The following is a 21762-nucleotide window of genomic DNA, read 5'->3' as shown; positions in this document are numbered from 1 at the left end:
TTTCAACACTGCTGGAAAATAGCGAAATCTAATTAACTGTGTTCTAGAAGGGACTGTGGCAGATAATAGCTTAGCAACTAAGAGGGTTCATCAGGGGTAAAAAGAAACATACAAAGTTCCCTTGGCCCCTTAATAACCATAATATTGATAAAGGAATAAAGAAAGGAGGCAAAAATTGACAAATATTATCAATTTGGGAGTCAGACAATATAACTATAGGAAAATCAAAACACATTTCTTTTTGAGGCAAGATAGTCAAATACAAAGCAAACAAATATAGGACCAAAAAAAGGCAAATATATAGGATACATGCTCTCTAGCCCCTCCCCACACCCACAGCAAATATCACTTCCCATTCACAGCACTATCACACTGAGCCAGGGTGCAGCCTTAAAATGCAACCACTGGTACATGAGATGAGGCTTAGTTGTCACCCCCAGTCTTGCCTCTGTTTTGCCAACTCCAGATTTTATTTGGATTTAAACATTTTTTCCATTAATAATCTCTTTCCATTTCAACCCAGGACATCACATTGTATTTCGTTGTCACATTTCCCATCCCCTCTGGCCTGTGACGATTTCTCACCATTTTCTTCTTTTTCATGACCTTGATGTTCTTGAGGAGTTCTGACTAGGTATACTGCAGAATAACCCCAATCTTGTTTGCTTTTATTTCTTTATTTATTTGGCTGTCCAGTTCTAGCCACTGGACCACCAGGGAAGTACCCTTCCACCACAACCTTGTTGTCTGATGCTTTTCTCATAATTAAACTGGGGTTATGGGTTTGGGGAAAGAATACAATGAAGAAGTGCCCTTCTCATGACATCATATCAGAGCATATCATATTTACATAATATCACCGGGAATAAACCTTCATCACTTGGTTAAGGTAGTGCTTGCCAGGATTATTCTCTGCAAAGTTATTTTTTTCCCTTTCTCTACTCTATTTTTGGAAACGAGTCATTAAGTATAGTCTACCCTCAAGGATGGGGAATTAAGCTCCACTTCCTGGAGGGGGAGAATATGTACATATGTTATTTGGAATTCTTCTTTAAGGAAGATTCGTCTCTTCTCAACTACTTATTCACTTATTCAACAATTTATATGTGTATATACTCATAAGTCAGTCCTAAGGGGACAGTAACCTTTCATTTTGGGGAAATTACTTTAATGCAGATGTAGAGAACGACCTGTGGACACAAGGTGGGAAGGGGAGGATGGGACAAACTGGGAGAGTAGCAATGACATATATACACTAGAAAGCAATGGCACCCCACTCCAGTACTCTTGCCGGGAAAATCCCATGGGCGGAGGAGCCTGGGAGGCTGCAGTCCATGGGGTCGCAAAGAGTCGGGCACGACTGAGCGACTTCCCTTTCACTTTTCACTTTCATGCATTGGAGAAGGAAATGGCAACCCACTCCAGTGTTCTTGCCTGGAGAATCCCAGGGACAGGGGAGCCTGGTGGGCTGCCGTCTATGGGGTCGCACAGAGTTGGACACGACTGAAGCGACTTAGCAGCAGCAGCAGCATTCATGAAATAGCTAGTGGGAAGTTGCTGTATAGCACAAGGGAGCTCATCTCAGTGCTCTGTGATGACCTACAGGGGTGGAAACGGGGATGAGAGCGAAGGGATATATGTATATGTAAGCTGATTTACTTTGTTATACAGCAGAAACAAATACAACATTTTAAAGCAATCATACTTCAATTTTTAGATAAAAATAAATAAATATTATATATAATAAATATATGTAAAAAAAATACTCCAATTTTTAAAAAATGCTACTGATGCTTATATATGTTATTTATTTATATCAGTATGGACTCCTGAATGTTTTTCTTCTCTTGATTATAATCCAATACTATGCTATTTGTTTTACTGCTCAAATTGTCCCAGCTCTTGCAGTCATTCTCATTAGCTCTTTCAGTTAATGTCTCTTGAATCATCTCTTTTATCAGACTATTTTCCCTTGTCCTCTATGGACTGGATACATCTCTTTGAAAGATGATAGGGAAAAACAATCTGTCTTGTGAAGTATAGATAAGGTTTTAGTTAATAGACAGTTTATATTGTAGGCAAATACAGCCTTTTAATATGAAGGGCACCTGTAGAAGTGTTATTTGCTTTTCAGCTGAGAATAAAAATGAAGTGCCTGTCATTTAAGCTAGCTGGTGCTTGAGGTTGTATTAGCATATTTTTTTTGAAGTGACATGACTTTTTTTGACCCAGCTTAATGACACAACTGAAGTACTCAATTCATCAGAGACGATCTGGGCTCCTTCCTGTTCTGTGCACATATTTTTATTTTAAATCTTCTGCAGCACAATTGCTTTTGTACCAGACTCAAGGAAATGAGCCTTTAAGCTGCCCTTCGGAGCTAAGGTTTCCTACTGAGCTTCTACCTTGAGAAGCATTGCTGTCTCAGACCACTTGGCTCCACTCCAGCTGCCCCCAAGGGCATGTTTATAAGAGGGACACTGGTAGGTACCCATGTTGGGTTTTGTTTTTTTGCTCAACCTATTGGGTTGGCCAAAAGTTCATTCTAGTTTCTCTGTAAGGTAGTATGGAAAAAAACTCAAGCTTTTTGGCCAACCCAGTTCTTTAGGTTGAGAAGCAAGAAATAGTATGTTGCCTAGGTCCTGTGAATGTACCTCAGATCTATCAATGGTTGATTGTATGGCCCTGAAAAGATACTCCACGCCTTTGGGTCTCAGGTTCCCTACCCTATCTGTGAGGCTTCCCCCATGGCTCAGATGATAAAGAATCTGCCTGCAAAGCAGGAAACCCCGGGTTTGATCCCTGGGTCTGGGAGATCCCCTGAAGAAGGGAATGGCTACCCACTCCTGTATTCTTATCTGGAAAACCCCACGGACAGAGGAGCCTGTCAGGCTACAGTCCATGAAGTCTCAAAGAGCTGGACATGATTGAGGGACTAACACTCCTATATCCACTTCCCTGTCTCTATAATTAGTACCTAGTTATCTCTGAGCATCTATTAGGCCTAACATCTTAGAGTTTTATGCTACAATTTTATGGTGACTGGAAGAAGGCTATGTGCATACATTTATGTTTCAGTTCCAAGAGAAGTAGCCTCTAGTCTGAGGGAAATTATGTTTATAAATGTATTATTGATGCCCAATAAAAACCCCAAGGATTCTTGACGTTTACATGACACTATTATTTTTCAAATTCATTTTCTGGTCTCAATTTTCTATTTTTAACTTTGAACACATACTTTTTCTGTCACACATACACATTTATCCCTCGCTTTGACTCTCGGGTTGATACTTAGCCATATCTTTAATTGACTGATTTTCTCCCACTAGGTCACTTGCTGTGGGTGGTGTATGGTTTCTCACTTTGATGAAAGTCTTGGGATTGCCTTTGTTCCAGACTATCATCCCAAGAATGGTGGTATAGAAAATAGCTTTGGATGATAGAGACTGGAAAAGGAAAGCATGTTTACTCTAGTATGCCTCCTTTCAGAGTAAGGGGCAGCACGCTTACTGTCCATCGTGAAAGATTTGAGCTCCCTAGTTCAGTACGCAACTTATAATACACTCACTACATGTGCATCACTCTTGAGCTTGGGGAATTGGTGCAAAAAATGCTAATACAGATAGGCTTATTATATAGTGATTTTTTTAATTGAACAAGAAAATTGGAAAAGAATACTGTCTCTGCAAATGACATGATTGTGCTCTTAGAAAAAAAAATCATAAGAATCTATAAAATAGCTGCAAAATTTATGAGTATTTAGCAAGACAACCGACTCAAAATTAACATCCAAAAATTCATTGTATTTCTCTATATAAGCAATAAAAATGGAAATTGAATTACAAATACTATTTGTAAAAACATATTAAAATACACAGAGATCAAGTTAAATATGTACAAACCTCTATACTGAAAATTACAAATAATACAAGAGAAATTAAATATCAAATTAAATGGAAAATGCTACTTTCTTTACAGATTGAAGGATATGCAATGTTGATAAATTTAAATTCTCCTTAAATTAGTCTATAATTTCTATACAATCACAATTAAAATTCCAGCAGGGTTTTTGTAGAAATTTAAAATTTGATTCTAAAATTTATATGGAAAATCATAGAACCTAGAATAGTCAAAATTGTCTTGAAAAAAAGAAAAAAGTTGGACTCATACCACCTGATCTGAAGACTTCTATAAATCTACAGTAGTACAGATACTGTTATATTGGCACAAATGTAGCTCAGTGGACCAGAAGAGTCTCAAACACATAGTCTTGACACATACACAGTCAACTGTGTTTTTGGACAAGAGCACCAAAGCATTTCAGAGAGCAAAGGAAGTCTGTCCAACAAAAGGTACTGAAATAACTAAACATCCATATGGGGGAAAAATAATTCCCCTTTTTTCCAGTTTCAGGGAAAATATTTATCTTAGAATTAACAAAACATGCGTGTAAAAGCATTAACATTAAACCTTCAATGTCCCAACTACCAAAATAGTCTCTCTCAAGCCAGGATGCACTTCAAAACCACCTTAGAACATCTGCCGAGGCTCTGTCCAAATATCCAGAAATTCCAGGGACTGGGAAGAAGGCTCCCAGGCATGGTATTTAGGAAATGCTCTCCAAACAATCCTGTAATTGGGAACTGCTTTAACACAGACAAACCTATTATGCTGCAATTAGAAAAGAAAAATTAAGATGTAAAGGTGTTTCTATAACTTTATTTTACAATCTGCAGTTAGTTCTCCTTCACATTAACTGTCTGGAGACTTGAAAGGGGTGACAGTTCCACAGGTCACCAACAGGTACACAGGTCACCAGCATTTAGAGCTTGTTTGGTTAATCTTTATTATGTTTCCTGGACAACCGCACATAGATAGAAGTGTGTGTGTGTGTGTGTGTGTGTGTGTGTGTGTTCAGTTGCTCAATCCTGTCCAACTCTTTGCGACCCCATGGACTGTTGCCCACCAGGCTCCTCTGTCCATGGGATTTCCCAGGCAAGAATCCTGGAGTGGGTTGCCATGCCCTCCTCCAGGGGATCTTCCCAACCCAGGGATAGAACCCACCTCTGTTGCATCTCCTGCATTGGCAGGTGGATTCTTTATCACTGCGTCACCTGGGAAGTACATGAATCCAGCACGGGACATTCCTTTTCCTTTGGTCCAGACAGCTTTGCTGATCCTGGTGTCAGTGTATACACATCTGGGGCTCCCTCTTGGCAAATTTCAGGATTTCTCTGAATGCCCTGAGGGGCACGGTTCTTGGAACCCGTTCCATGGATGCGCTTGTGAATGTTGATGGTGTATTCTCTGGTCACCACCTGGTTGATGGTGGACCAGCTCTTCTCAGCACCCTTCTTTGCAGGAGTCAGTTCTGCCTGGCTGGGGTACAGGATTATGGGAGAAGGAACACAATATCTTAACCCACCCCTTGATAGGAAGACAAGTTCTTACCATGTGTGCTAAGAGATTCTACCTGGAGAAATAAGTATATTGCTAGGACCTCTTGGTCTATGGAGCTATGTCAGGTTTCTGCCCCCTTTTAGAACTGGGACAAATATATTAGGGGTATTTTTCCTTCTGTTGTCTTTGCCACAGTGCCGAGCCTCTACCTTCCAGACTTGTATGCATGTCTAACTCCAGTGGTAGGTCTGTTTGAGACGTACCCAGACCTTTAATCAGCTTCACTTTCATTTTTGCCTTCTCAATGGTGGCTTGCACTTTGAGAAGCCATGTCCCATGCATGCCCTTTCTTTATCAGGCAGTATAAGGGTTGGCACATTGTGCCAGGTGGGGAGTAAAAGTCCTCCAGAACCCCCAAGTCCCCAGGGAGACTTGAATGCCTTTCATGTTCTTAAGGATCGCCTAGGTTTGTACATTATCAGTCAAAGCTTCTGGGACAGTATACATTTTACCCAAATAAATGGCTCCCAAAAGTTTTATGACAGTGCCTCAGTCTTGAATTTTCTGTGGGTTCATTGATCTATCCTCTTCTCAGAGGTTCCAGAGAAGTCTACAGAGTGTCCTGCAGCGAGGCAAATCCTCATATGTTAACATTATATCATCAATGTGCTGATCCAGGCTCAGCTGCTTCAGTCATGAATGTAATGTAATGGGCCCATTTTATTGATGTGGGGAGAAGACCCAATTTGCAACATCAAAGGGAACTTTCTGACTATAATTGTTTGCCCTCTGCCACCATCAGCGGTGCCAAGGTGGTGCCAGAAAACTTCCAAGGGTGCCCATGTATACTAAAATACAGTTAGCTCCAGTATCAACTAGAACTGTCACCTTTAGTTCATTGTGGGGGGGCCGGTGAATAGTGAGCAGAACAGGAAGCCTCCAGTGGCCCTGATCTGGATATGATCTTGCCTGCATGCTATACCGGGGGAGTGAGGCACCATTCCAAATAGGACTACATCCCTGAGGCCTCTACTGGAGCCGGCGGGGCATCAGAGCTGGTTGGGGCAGGTGGGGCAGGTCCAAACTGCTGTTCAGGTTTTAAGGCTTTCCATAGGCCAGCCAGTGGAGCATTGGGTTGCTGTTCTGTCCTTTTAGATAGGGTCCTAGCAGCAAGGAGGTAAAGCCACGTTTACAGGTTACTTTTACTAGGTAACTTTCACAGCCAGCTAAGATAGCCTTTCGGCTTTCTGACCTTCCTCTCTGTCTCCGGACTTTATTTTTTTAATAATTTTATTTATTTATTTGTTCATTTGTTTTTGGCTCTGCTGGGTCAGACTTTTCTCTAGTTGCTGCAAGTGGGGGCTGCTCTCTAGCTGCAGTGTGCGGGCTTCTCTTGTTATGAACCACGGGCTCTCAGATGCACAGGCTTCAGAAATTGAGACACGTGGGCTGCTCCCAGGCTCACAAGCACAGGCTCAATACCTATAGTGTCCTATAGCTATAGTCCAGGCTTAGTTGTTCCGTGGCAGGTGGAATCGTCTCAGATCAGGGATGGAACCCATGTCTCCTACATCAGCAGGCAGATTCTTTACCACAAAACCACCAGGGAAGGCCTGTCTCAGGGCTTTCTTATAGCCCAAACCTGTATCTGGGATTTGTCAGTTTCCTCCAATCAATAATGAGTTGCCCAACATCATGAATGTCTTATTTTATGACCAGGTTTAGCATGGATATCATCATCTCATATCAGGTGCTAGGGGTGGACTGGGGTCTCTTGGCTTTCATTCCTGCAGTGAATGTGGCCCATTCGGGACTCAAAGACAGGGACGTAGGTGGCCTGTTTCACCAAACTTCCTAAGAATTTACTTACCTACTGCCTAGATCCAAATGCCCAAGGAGAACCCCTTCAATGGGTCAGGTCTCCCTGCAGGATAGAGTAATCCAACCTGTAAGGGAGTGAGTACCCTGAACCCCTAGGTGCTATGCATGCACGGCTGGGGGGAAGTGGGTGGTGCGTGATCACGATGCTCGTTTTCTCCGCTTCCTGACCGTTCAAAGGACCACCGTCACTCCCTGGATCTCACAGCCACACCAACCAGGTGGGGATATTTTCCCTGGCCTTTTGTTGAAATTTGGCAGCTTTATCAGTAAGCTCAGCAGGAGTACATTCTCTCACTGTGTTTCCTGAATGGGGGGCTGACCCACTCTCTGGTGTTGTTGTTGTTTTCTTTTTTCATTCGGGATCAAACAACACAGAGCATTTCATCCATTTAATTGTCAACCATAACATCCTCTTCCTCATTTCAATCTCTTTCCCAGGGATTCCACGTCCTAGCAGCCCAATCAGGCTTTGTTCCACCACTTAGACCTTAATCCTCAACACCTTGTGGCCTTCTAGCTTTGCAAACTAGTGCACCAAGGTCTCTAACTTCGTACCCTGCTCTCCCACCTTGCCTGTCAGCCCACAAGCTGGAAGAGCCGTGGACAACCACATATCCTTCTCTAACCTCAGCTCTTCTTACAACTTCTAACTCGAGTTCCCACCTGCCCACACTAGAGACTAGCCCACTGCCAGCCCTTCACTTCCCTTCTTTGCTGCAGTGCACCACGTACAGTTCCTCAAATAAGCTCACTAAGCCAGCCAGGGTTCCAGGGTGTCCACAGACACACATAGACGACCACGAGCATTTAATACATAGGTCACCCTTCCCCCACATAAAGGTCAATAGCCAACTCAGGATTTCTCCCACGGACATCTCTGTCCCAAAACCCACTTCTCCAATCTCCTGATTTGTTTGGTTTTCAAATTCAGAAATTTCCAGGGTGAAACCTGAAATTGGGCCTCAAATGCAGAAAGCAAAGAGAGACCAAAGAAAGAGGCAGACCTCTCCAGACGGGTAAGTGGGAGGCTAACTGAGCAAGGGAACCTGTATCTGAGGCTAGTCTTAAGCAGCCACCAGATGAATAGATCTTTGCACTCATCCGCCAAAATCTTTAAAGTTTATGTAGAGGCCTTAACTGGAGGCAGCCACATATACTGTCCAGATGATCTCAATAATAGTTTAATTTCTCAAGGCTGCATCCTTGAAAACAGCTCCCACCATGGAAACTGTGAGCAGAACATATGTTCTAAAGACCGGAGAGGGATGGAGGAGCCTCCCTTTGCCCTGGTCCAGCTCATGGGTCAACTGGCAGTCATGCCCTCTGGGTGACCTCCCCTAAGATGAACATTAAACCTAAAACTATTAAGCTTCTAAAAGAAAATACAGAAAAGTATCCTGGTGACTTTGAGATTATTTTTTTTTTAAATCTTCTTAGGACACAAGAAAATCTAATCACAAAGAAAACATGGATCACTTACACTTTCTCAAAATTAAAGTTTTCTGCTTTATCGAAAAGCTTCAGACAAAGGCAAGGAATTCCCTGGTGGTCCAGTGGTTAGGAGTCTGTGGTTCCACTGCAGGGGACACAGGTTTGATCCCTGGTCAGGGAAATTAAGATCCCACATGCCAAGTGGTGTGGCCAAAAAAAAATCTTTTTTTTAAATACAAAGGCAAACCACAGAGTGGAAGAAATTGTTCACAAAACGTTGTTCTGACAAAAGACTTGTGTCTAGAGTATATAAACATCTCCTGAATATATGCACCGTTTTGTTTGAATTTTTACAATGATAATGTTGTCCTATTATTATGAATATAGTAACCTCATCATGACCACGTTTCATATCCCAATCACAATTTCAATCAGTCAGTCAACAAATAAGAAAATGAGAGTGAAGAACCCCACACTCTAGCATCTCCTCTGCCTCTGCTCCCACTAGAAGTCAAATGGAGAAACACACTGCTAGTCACCCTCTCTTCCCCCTCGACAGGCAAAGGACGTCTTTACGAAGACTGAGGAAGTGGATTTAACAAATAACTAGGGAGACAAAATTAGTAATATGAGGGCAAGCTGCAACTCCTGAAATAATGAAGAAATTGACACATATTTTTAAACCAACTCAGAAAAACTTGGGCAAAATGAAAACAAAGAAGAGGTGAAAGAATACAGTAAGTCCCCTACAAAAAACGAGTTCCATTCTGAAAGTATGTTCATAAGTCCAATTTGTTCATAAGTCCAATTTGTCAATAAGTCAAACAGACTTAACCTAGGTACCCAACCTTGGTACCCTAGGTACACAATTGGCTACATGGTACTATATATAGTGTGAGGTGATATGGTGTAATAGGTTTATAATGCTTGTCACAAAAATATTACATAAAAAACCAACACAAAAAATAAAACATTAAACATTTTTAATCTTACAGTACAGTAACTTATGAATATGTGAACTAACTTACATGATTGGATGTGTGAACACATGTTCTCATCTTTGAAAGTTCACAACTTGAAGGTTTATATGTAGGAGACTTACTGTATTTATGGCAAATTATTAATAGTTATGAAAACCAATAGGATACTAGATAAGATGGTGAAATTAAAAAACAGTTGAGTATGCTCATAACCTCATCTGGTGCCTGGTGCTCTGACCATCACTGGGATAATATAAACCAGAGGCTCTGAAGCATCTTGGTAAATGGGAATGGGAGCATCATGCACTGAGCCAGTTGGTATAGACTGATTCTTTTCTACTGGTAATCCTAATGAAAAATCATTTATTAATAGACACGGATTTGCACTGCACTGGTATTTTCGATGCCATGATTAGAGCAGAAACAAAGTTACAAAACCACCCCCAAGATGTTCCTGCATCAACTCCCGATATGTCTGTTTTTAGTTATGATTATTGCAGTTAATTTTCCATTCCAGAAGACTAATACAAGCTTGGTACGTTGCTATTAGTATTTGCATTGGTTCTGCAGAATGAGTTTTGGGTTAAGTGTTACTATAGCCCCTCCTCCCCTACTAGGTGTGAAGCTAAAGGTACTTAATAGATTTTCAGATGCTATTTAACCAGCTCTGTTCTAATTAGAAATTATTCGACCTCCTGTGGATTCAGTGTTCAGTTGCTCAGTTGTGTCCGACTCTGCGCAACCCCGTAGATGATAGCCCACCAGGCTGCTCTGTCCATGGGATTTTCCAGGCAAGAATACTGGAGTGGGTGGCCATTTCCTTCTCCAGGATGGAGTTGGTAGTGATTCTAAAACAGGTGTTGTTTTTCTTAAGAAGGTAAAGGAAGCCAAGACAATTGAGGCTGGATCATTTCCTGAGTAAGGCTCTAGCCTCTTCGCCACCCCCAACGTAATCTCTTAAATTGCTACTTACCGGTGTCCCCAGGCCCCACTGACTCTCAACCTCCTCCATGACTGCTTTCCTGCCTCCTCTTTTACACTCCACTCAGTCCACAAACACTCCCTGTCCCAGTACAAAAGTTATTGAGTGTAGCAGTAAAGGAAACTATGAACAGCCCAGTTTAAAAGACAACCTCTCATCTTAAAGAGAGAACAACCCTGACTCCACATTTCCCTCCATAGTCACCACCTTAATTTTCTGCTCCCCTTTTCAGTAAAACTCTGGAAAAAAATTGCTTTTATTGGCTGTCTCAATTTCCTCTCCTCCCATTTCCTCTTGAAACTGCTGCATTCTGCCTTTCATCTCCATCTCTGCACCTAAACGCCTGTTGTCAAGGTCATGGATGTCACCCAGATTGCCCAGCCAGTACTTAGATCACACTCTCCTACTTATACATTTTCTTTACAAGGTCGTGGCATAGAATTCTCTCTCCTTGTTCTCCTCCAACTTGGGAGCTTTTCTTGTCCTCTAATTTGCAGGTGCCTTCTTACCTATTTGATTTTTAAACAATGAAGAGCTCCAAAGCCCAGTTCTCCACGCTTGTTCAATCTAGCATCACTCCCCAGGTGGTCTTCCCCTTCCATTTGAAAGAATATATTACACATGTTGTTATGGAACAAACTTCAGAGATATATTGTTAAATGAAAATACATGAAAGATGGCAAGTTGGATGTGTGCAGCAGTTTGGGGTGACTGATGACACAGGGGTGGAGAATTTGACTTCTACTCTGAAATGTTTGGGCACAAATAAGCCAGGAAGTCACATTAAAGAGCTGAGTATGTTCATCCACCTCATTAGAACTGACTCAAATGTGTTTCTTTTTATGGCTGAGTAATATTCCATTGTGTATATGTACCACAGAGCCTATTATACAGAGTGAAGTAAGTCAAAAAGAGAAAGATAAATATCGTATTCTAACATGTATATACAGAATCTAGAGAAATGGTACTGAAGAATTTATTTACAGGGCAGCAATAGAGAAACAGACATAGGAGAATAGACATGTTCATGGGGAGAGGGGAGGAGAGAGTGAGATGTATGGAAAGAATAACGTGAAAACTTAATTACCATATGTAAAATAGACAGCCAACGGGAATTTGCTGTATGGGTCAGGAAACTCAAACAGGGCTCTGTATCAATCTAGAGGGTGGGATGGGGAGGAAGATGGGAAGGAGGTTCAAGAGGGAAGGGATATATATATATATACCTATGGCTGGTTCATGTTGAGGTTTGACAGAAAACAAAAAAATTCTGTAAAGCAATTATCTTTCAGTTAAAAAATAAATAGATTTTTTTTTTTTTTACAAAAAGAGAGAACAATGCAGTCCCTGAAAACTACAATGTTCTTACTCACTTAACTAGAAATTAAATTTAATTTTAAGTTAAAAAGACAAATCAGGTATACATCTTACCCTCCAGAAATGTATAGTTTGCTAGGGGGAGAAGGGGTTGAAAAATAAATTACAAAATAAGGAACAAATAGTGTTGCCAGAGAAATGACAGTTGGGACTTATGGAAAGTCAGATAAATAGAGCAGCTTTTAAATGTTTGATTAAGCTGAATTAGTTTTGACTTTTTTATTGCACACTTGCAAAATTAATGCATTTCCTAATTGCCTCTGTAATCAGATTGAAATTTCTTAAGTTTTCTATTGCTTGTTCATGCTCCCAATCTTTTATAATTGGAATGAAAAGCCTTTTTCTTGGTCTATCTCACAGACCTCAGGAACCCAAGAAACATATATCTAAAGATAAATATTTGAAGAAAAAAACAATTTTATTTCATTTTATTTAAGAGGAAGGGGTCAAAATGTAGAGATTAACACATGGGACACTGGGAGAAATGTAGAGAAGTTTCCCTAAGCAGCTAGTAGATGGCTCATCTGGGATCTGAACCCAGGTCTGTCTAATTCCAGAGCCCATACTCTTTCAGTATTATAGCCTGTTCCCAAATATAAATTCATATTTAAACATTATAAAAAGAGGACAAGGTACCCATGGGTAAGAAAACATTTGATTTACAAAAAAGAGGGAGCTGTTGATGGCACGAGTGCCCTGGAAGAACTAGAGAAATACAAGACATTCAAAAGTGAGCACATCCATGGGCTTCCCTGGTGGTCCAGTGGTTAAGACTCCACACTCCCACTGCAGGGGACGTGGGTTTGATCTCTGGTCAGGGAAACTAAGATCCCACATGCCATGTGGCTCAGCCAAAAGAAAAAATAGGTACATCCACAGTAACACTATGAAACGTTACAGAAATAGAGAGAAAGAAGGAAGATACAGACTATCTTAAGAATAATTGCCCCATTTGATTGTTAGTGAAATTATCATCATTTCCTTTTATTTTCTGTATCTAAAATATAAATGATGCTCATTTCCTCTTTTCTTGGTTTTTGTGCTATAAGCAGGAGAAGGTAAATTTAGAGCTAAATCTTATCCAAACTGGAGATTTAAATTCCTGTTCTCTGCCTTTCAACTCCCACTTCATCCAAAGACCTTCACCATCACTCTTTACCAGCTCTTGCCCTCGTCCTCTGCTAAAATCATTATGTCTGTTGGGTCTAATCCACATCAGTCTTCAACCCTTCTTAAAACTGCTGAAACATCAGTTTTTCTTGAACCTAATAGGAAGAGGGGATGACAGAGGAAGAGATGGCTGGATGGCATCACTGACTCGATGGACATGAGTCTGAGTGAACTCCGGGAGTTGGTGATGGACAGGGAGGCCTGGCGTGCTGCAGTTCATGGGGTCACAAAGAGTCAGACATGACTGAGCGACTGAACTGAACTGAACTGAACTGAAAGTCATAGAGTCATATCAGAGGATTTGATTTTTGTTCTAAACAGTAGTCATCAGTTGTGAATATTCCTATGCAGATTTTGATTGACTTGTTGTCATGAGTATAAATTTATATTTAACTTTACAGCTATGTATTCAATAAATGTCACTATCTTATTGACTGCCCAGCTTAATGACAGCTATCCAGTAGACAGATGACAGATAGAGAGGCAAAGAGATAGATAGAGAACACAAATGTTAACCAAAAGTAAACACATCTTTTTAAATATAGACATCTCTGGGCTTGGTGATAATGCTGTTTCACAGCAGATTTACTGTATTACTCTGAGAATAATTAGCCATAAACATCAAAGGAATGTTATATGTTTTTTCTCTCTTTTCTCCAAAGAAAGGCACAGTGGGATATGTAAGATGTCAGAAATAATTAGACAAAATTGCACAATCCCATTGTGATACTAAAATATCTCTGGAGTTGAATATTTGCTGTGAAACCTTAAAATTTGGTTTGAAAGATGCTTATTATAAACACTATATTTTTTCTTTAAAGGTAACAGTCCCAGAATTTTTAAAGCATGGTATTATGTGAATATATGGTTCCAAGTGTGAAAAGATGTATAAAGATAAATGAGAAAGTCATCTGGGTGGCAAGATAGACTTAAAATTTGGTAATGTCGCCCTCAGGAAGGGTTTTGGAAACTTAACAAAGTAGCATTTGAATAATAATGTAGGGATGAAGTTTATTGGTGAACATAACAAAAAAGAAACAGACGCACAGATATAGAGAACTAGTGGTTACCAGTGGGGAGAAAGAGGAAAGGAGGGGCAATATAGGGGTAGAGGATTAAGAGATACCAAACAAACTATTGTATATAAGATAAGCTACAAGGATAGGGACTTCCCTGGCAGTCCAGAGGTTAAGACTTCGCCTTCCAATGTAGGTGAGGGTGAGGGTTCAATCCCTGGTCAAGGAGGTAAGATCCCACATGATTTGTGGCCAAAAAACCAAAACATACAACAGAAGCAATGTTGTAACAAATTCAATAGTTTAAAAATGGTCCATATTTTTTTTAATCCTTTTTTAAAAAAAGCTACAGGGGGCTTCCCGGTGGTTCAGCAGTAAAGAATCCACCTACCAGTGCAGGAGACACTGGTTCGAGCCCTGGTCCAGGAAGATCCCACAGGCCACAGAGCAACTAAGCCCGTGAGCCACAACTACTGAGCCTGTGCTCTAGAGCCCGGGAGCCTCAGCTACAAATGCCCGCACACCTAGAGCCCGTGCTCCGCAACTCAAGAAGCCACAGCAATGCAAAGCCCACGCACTGCAACTAGAAAGTAGCCCTGGTCACAAAACTAGGGGAAAAGTCTGTGCAGCAGTGAAGACCCAGCACAGCCAAAAATAAATAAATAAATAAAAGTTTTAAAATGCTGCATGGATATATTGTATAGCACAGGGACTACAGCCAATACTTTTTCATACCTGTACATAGAGTATAGCCTTTAAAAATTGTGGAATCACCATATTGTACATTTGTAACGTATAATATTGTATATCAACTATACTTCCCTTTTTTAAAAAGATGGAGTTGACATTCAGAGAAGAAAAAATATATGTCAAAAACATGTAAAGATTTTATGAATACTGAAATACTGTCATTTGTCTTCCAGGTGAAAGAACATGGCTTTTTCATTCAGACTGTAGCATACAGTTCTGTGGTTTTTCCATTTACCCACACAAAATGGAACCCAAGAGACGACACAGCTGAGGAAATTACAGAGTCTTTACCAATGAAAGTCGTTCAAGTCTGCATAGATTTCAGCTGAAACAAATAACCACCAGCTTCTCCACAGCATAGATTAGAACAGGGGAAAATGAACATCACTAACTGTACCCCGGAAGCCAGTGTGGCTGTGAGACCCAAGACCATCACGGAGAAGATGCTCGTTTCCATGACTCTGGCGATGATCACCACCCTGACTATGCTGCTAAACTCCGCCGTGATCGTGGCCATCTGCACCACCAAGAAGCTCCACCAGCCTGCCAACTACCTGATCTGCTCTCTAGCCGTGACGGATCTCCTGGTGGCCGTGCTTGTCATGCCCTTGAGCATCATGTACATCGTCATGGAGAGCTGGAAGCTGGGGTACTTCATCTGCGAGGTGTGGCTGAGTGTGGATATGACCTGCTGCACCTGCTCCATCCTTCATCTCTGTGTGATCGCCCTGGACAGGTACTGGGCCATCACCAATGCTATCGAGTACGCCAGGAAGAGGACCGCCAAGAGGGCCGGGCTGATGATCCTCACGGTCTGGACCATCTCCATCTTCATCTCCATGCCCCCTCTGTTCTGGAGGAGCCACCGCCAGCTCAGCCCGCCCCCCAGTCAGTGCACCATCCAGCACGACCACGTCATCTACACCGTCTACTCCACACTTGGGGCGTTCTACATTCCCTTGACTCTGATACTGATTCTGTATTACCGGATTTTCCATGCAGCCAAGAGCCTTTACCAGAAAAGAGGTTCAAGCCGGCATTTAAGCAACAGAAGCACAGACAGCCAAAATTCGTTCGGCAGTTGTAAACTGACACAGACGTTCTGTGTGTCTGACTTGTCCACCTCAGACCCTACCACAGAGTTTGAGAAGATCCACACCTCCATTAGGATTCCTCCCTTTGACAGTGACCTAGATCACCCAGGAGAACGCCAACAAATCTCCAGCACCAGGGAGCGCAAGGCAGCACGAATCCTGGGTCTGATTTTGGGTGCGTTCATCTTGTCGTGGCTGCCATTCTTCATCAAAGAATTGATAGTAGGTCTGAGCACCTATGCTGTGTCCTCCGAAGTGGCTGATTTTTTGACCTGGCTTGGTTATGTGAATTCTCTGATCAACCCTCTGCTCTACACAAGTTTCAATGAAGACTTTAAGCTGGCTTTTAAAAAGCTTATTCGGTGCCGAGAACATACTTAGATTGTAAAAACTCAGAGGGCTTGACTTTTAGCAGCCTCGTGAGCGCACGGGGGTAAGGGATGCAGCTTATTAATTCTTGAACATAGTTGGTTCAGGAGAGTTTGTAAGTACGTGTGGTCTTGTTTTGTCTTTTTTTCTTTTTCTGTTTTGTTATTTTGTGTGCTGTTTTCTACCTCTGGTCTTATTTGTGGTACATAATTTCAAATAAACACTATCAAACAAAAACAGAAATTTCATAGCAGTAATAAGGTGAAATAGTAAATACTTTTTATTTCTTTAGCCATTTCAGTTAGCCCAGCAATTAAAGAATGCTAAAATAAATCTTCATGTGCAGAATTCTTTATTACTTATGCATCGAATACATGATGACCTGCCCTGGTGTGTGGCACTAATTCTGAGCTTATGGATCCAAATGCTTAAAACTTAACATAAAGGATTTTTTTTTTTAAGTGGTGCACTGTTATCTACTGATTGCAGATCTGACCTGAAATCATTCCTTATGACTACATGGCCTGCAACTTTCTGGCACAAACAGTATAGCTGGCTCTTACGGCTCTTAGTTCACGATTAAATGAGCATCTTCATTCTCTAAAAAGAACCTAGAATGAATGTACTAATACTTTCCTAGGCCTTTGACTATGAATGTGAAACATAAGCAAATAATATTATGAAACAATTATCAAAACTAGTCACTTTGTTGTTGACACATTGGGCCTCCTCTAGTTCTCAGAAGCATCACAGCAAAACTTTGGATACACCCTCCCATTCTAGCAGGATTAAAGTGGGAGTACCTGCCAAACTGGAGAACTTTTAATGCAACATTAAGCTACTCTACCCATTAAGGGATGTATTGATCAGATGAGGGAATACATTACCTGAAGAACTTTGTTGGAGAAAGTTACTCATTAAATTACCAGTTGTGTATGTGGGGGAAAAAAATTAAACATTGAAAATCTATGTTTATAGCAGAAACCACGCACCAGGAAGTGAGTATGAAATTGTGTCTCCTGGAATCCCTGTGGCTTCCGTGCCAGACTGCTGCCTGGGTCCAGGAGGCTGCAGGCAGGACCCAAGGCCACACAGTGTGTGGCTGACCGGGACCAATGGCTCCAGTCCCTTGGAGGAGCTCACTGTTACGTCAAGGGTGCTGACAGAAGGGACTGAAAGTGTGTAAATTCTTGCACATTCCTCAGTAAGCGACTGTTGTAGAGCTGGGCTCCTCACCTCTCATCCACGACCTCTCCCACTTCTTCACTTCCCGCAGATCGTGTCTCTCTTTGTTGAGAAGACATTGGTTTCTCGACCATCTCCACCTCCATGTTTTAGTCCTTAATTCCATCCCCTCTCAACTTTTCTATAATCTTGCCCCTCTCTTTCTCATTCTCTCCCTCTCCCTTTCAATCTCCTTCCCATCACCGCTCCCTCTGCCCACTCTTCTTAACTCTCAGCCATCAATTTGCTCGAGCCTTTTTTCGCACTAGGACAGAGTCCTCTGGCTGTAGCACCTCCTCAGGCTCCTTCTCCATCTCTCTCCTTGTTCCCCGACCTGAGTCTCCAGTTATCCACCCATTTGTTCTGCCTCCAGTTCTCACCTTCCACTGCCTGTTCTCTCTTTTGCCATCTGGGTATGCCTGTCCCAGTTCCCCCAAAACTGATCTCCCAAAGGTTACTGGGGACTTGCCAATGGGCAAATCTCGTGACCTTCCCTCTGTCCTTATCTAACTTCCTGTTCTCATCAGTTCAAACAGTTAGCCATCCCTTTCATGTTTAAGTCCGTGCCTTCTAGGATCCTTTACTTTCTCACTTCTCTAGTTACCTTCTCATTCTTTGCCTCCTTTTCTTCATTCTGGGAGTTTATTATCAGTTCTCACTGCCTGTATATTCATACTCCATTCCAACCTCCCATCATTTCCACAAATATTTCCATGCCTGAGGCTCTAAAATATGTGTCTCTGATTGTGATCTGTCTTGTTTTCACACCACAGACCCATGAATTAAGTCTGGTGGACATCTCCTGTGAACACTGTCAGTGCCTCAAACACAGCCCTTCTAAACTGAACTCATGATCATTTTCCTGCACTCAAACCTTCTCCTTTCTACCTTCTCAGTCTCAGACAGCAGGATTTTGTTTTATTTATTTTGGAGGCTGCACTAGGTCTTTATTATAGCACATGGGCTTTCTCCCGATACAGTTCATGGACTTACTTGCTCCTAGGCATGTGGGGTCTTAGTTCCCTGACCAGAGATCAAACCTGCATCCCCTGCATTGGAAGGCAGATTCTTCATTTGTTTTTTGTTTTTGTTTTCTTTCTCGGGGTGGAGGGAGTTGTGCTGAGTCTTCATTGCTGTATGTGGGCTTTCTCTAGTTGTGGCGAAGGAAGCTACCTTCTAGTGGTGGTGTGTGGGTTTCTCGTTGCCATGGCTTCTCTTGCTGCAGAGCATGGGCTTTAGGGTGTGTGGACTTCAGGTGTGGCCCATGGGCTCAGTAGCTGCAGCTCCCAGGTTCTAGAGCACAGGCTCAGTTAGTTGTGGTCTATGGGCTTAATCGCTCCACGGGATCTTCCCGGACCAGGGATTAAACCCATTTCTCCTGCATTGGTAGGCGTATTCTTAACCACTAGATTACTATGGAAGTCCCAAACAACAGGATTACCATGCATTTTATCATTCACATTAGATAAATGAGATTCTCTCTCTTTGTGGTTTGTCTTTCACATCCATATAGTATAAAAGTCTTATTATCCATTTACCTCTGTAGAAATGCTTGTATATGCACCCTCCTTCAATAACTTGGTCCTCTCCCCTGGACCAATCTTCTTATCTGATCCACCTACCTCTGGACTCCTCATCTGCAACTTCGCCCCTGCTCACCTTCCAGATACATCTTCCTAGAGCAGTAGTTCTCAAAGCAACATCTCCAGAGCAACAGTGTTAGTTTCACTTGGGAACTTGTTAGAAAAGCAAAGTCTAGGGCCCCACTGAAACGTACAAAGTCAGAAATTTCAAGGCAAGGGGCATCTATCTCTGTCTTAACAAGCCTTCCAGGAGATTCTGGTGCATGCTAACTCTTAGAATGTCCTGCTGATTTTTAATAACAGCACTCAAATTCCCCTACTATTTTTCCATCAGTATAAGATAAATTAAAATTCCTAAATATAATGTTCAAGGCTTCTTCACCATGTGGCTTCAAGCCACCTTTCCAAAGCTAAGTCTCAGCACTTCTTCTCACTCCCATCATATTCCAGAAAAATCCGGATATTTCCTGTGTTTTCTGAGCCTTCCTAACATTTTGCCCCCACTGCTTCAGAAACCTGACCCCATAAATTCCCATCTTTCTTCCTCCAATCCTTCATCATGGAGTGCAAACACAATCTCTTCTGCAAAGTCTTCCTTAGAAGATTGTCTATCACCATAGAAGTCCTCTCTCTGGGGTCTGTGCTCCCTGGAACCTCACTGGGACCTCTGTTATTATAAGTGCTTCCTATCTTGTTGTGCATTTGTTTGTGTATTTCTGCTCTCTGCCCCCAGTAGATTGTGAGCTCCTTGAGGACAGGAACTGTGTCTGTTTTATCTCTGTATCCCTAAGAACGCCTACAGTGTTTTACACACCGTAGGCACTCAATAAATATCTCTTAATGTGAATGAAATTATGTCCCCAGAAAAAGATGTAAGTGTGCAATGTTCTCTCAGTGAGAAAACCAAACTTTTAAAATCTCATGATGCAATACACGCTTCTTTTTTCTTTAATATTTACCCTCTCATCCCAGCTTTGTTCAAAAACTGCTAGGAATGCTTCCACATGAGAATAGAATGAATTTCTCATGCCACTGAACATAAATGAATGTCCTTTATTGGTTAGGATTCAGGCTAAGCTGCTCCCAAAGAAGAGACCCCCAAATATAGCAGTTCAAGCAAGCCAGACCCTTTTTTACATGACAGTCAGGAGGTAGGAGGGAGCCCAGAGTGAGCAGGAAGCTCTGTGTTCTCCAAGGACTTGGGTCTTTACATTTTGTGGCTCTGCCATCCTCTCAAGGCTGGTCCTTTTCTGAATGGCCAAAGCTGACTCCCCACCACATCCACGTTCCAGTCCATAGAAAAGGGGAGAGAGAAATGGAGACCAAGCAATTTCCTTTTAAGTAAGTCACGTGGAAATTATACACATCACTTTTCCTTGGATTCCACTGGCAATAACTTGGTCACATGGGCTTCCCTGGTGGCTCAGCTGGTAAAGAATTCGCCTGCAATAAAGGAGACCTGGGTTCGATCCTTGGGTTGGGAAGATCCCCTGGAGAAGGGAATGGCTACTCACTCCAGTATTCTGGCCTGGAGAATTCCATGGGCTGTATAGTCCATGAGGTCACAAAGAGTCAGACACGACTGAGCAACTTTCACTTTCACTAGTCACATGGACACACCAAACTGTAAAAGAGAATTAAGAGAGTGAATTTCTTGTTGCGCAACCATGTGCCTTGCCAAAAATGAGCACTTTGAAATAAAAGGAAGAAGGAGAGAATGGATACCAGGGGCCAATGAGCCATCCCTTCTACAAGAGAATATTGGTTTCTGCATGTGCAGCTCAAATATTACCGGGCAAGCCAGATGGCTCTCCAGCCAATGGTGACCTATGTACCATGTTGAGGTTCAATTTATGGGTGATTTAACTAAGAGTGTGCCTATGCTGAAAATCTAGTATTTATCATGACTGTAATATCTGTAATATCTAGAAACTCTATGGGCAATTTGCTTGCTTTTTTATCACACTCCATAAGTCTTCATTGAAAATTCCTGGCAATTATAAATAAGTTCAAAACTTTCACAAGTCTAAGTAAATAAAAACACAAAAATATATATGCATAACTAATTTTCACTTACTAACTCATTTCCAGCTTACTAGATAGATCCTAACTAAATATGCTTTCTCATACCTACCTCTGTTCTTAGCAAAAAAGAGTCCATGTATGTTTCCTAGCATAAATCAAACCTGCTGAAAACAGTCTGTTGTTCGATTTACTCCTTTAACTGATAGTGTGAGTTGCTACTGACCATTGTTACCCCCTTAAAGCCTTAAAGCTTGAGTGAAATAATAGTAATTTCTGATATGGTTGGTGCTTCTAGGGTGAACATTAGCAGATTAAAAGTAAACCCCAGAAGTCACATTTCATTCACCTCCATTAACTAATAAATTAGGACTTTGGGGCTTGTGTACTTAGTAAAGGAATTCTTGGACATATCACTCCACTGGAGACCTGATAGATGCTTTGCTTGAAACTAGTGTCAGTAAGAATATAATACTACTATCG

General features: G+C 41.6%; 1 protein-coding gene across 1 annotated transcript; it reads left to right on the top strand.

Annotated features, from left to right (window-relative positions):
* The first annotated feature begins 15364 nt into the window (after nt 1-15364).
* HTR1E (5-hydroxytryptamine receptor 1E) lies at nt 15365-16462 on the top strand. Its single transcript, XM_052645996.1, has one exon. The coding sequence runs from the start codon at nt 15365-15367 to the stop codon at nt 16460-16462; it is 1098 nt and encodes a 365-aa protein (XP_052501956.1).
* Nucleotides 16463-21762: the final 5300 nt, after the last annotated feature.

This window comes from Budorcas taxicolor, chromosome 9, assembly GCF_023091745.1.
Source record: "Budorcas taxicolor isolate Tak-1 chromosome 9, Takin1.1, whole genome shotgun sequence".
NCBI classification, from domain to species: domain Eukaryota; kingdom Metazoa; phylum Chordata; class Mammalia; order Artiodactyla; family Bovidae; genus Budorcas; species Budorcas taxicolor.
The sequence above is the reverse complement of the archived record's forward strand: the minus strand, read 5'-3'. Positions and strand labels throughout refer to the sequence as shown.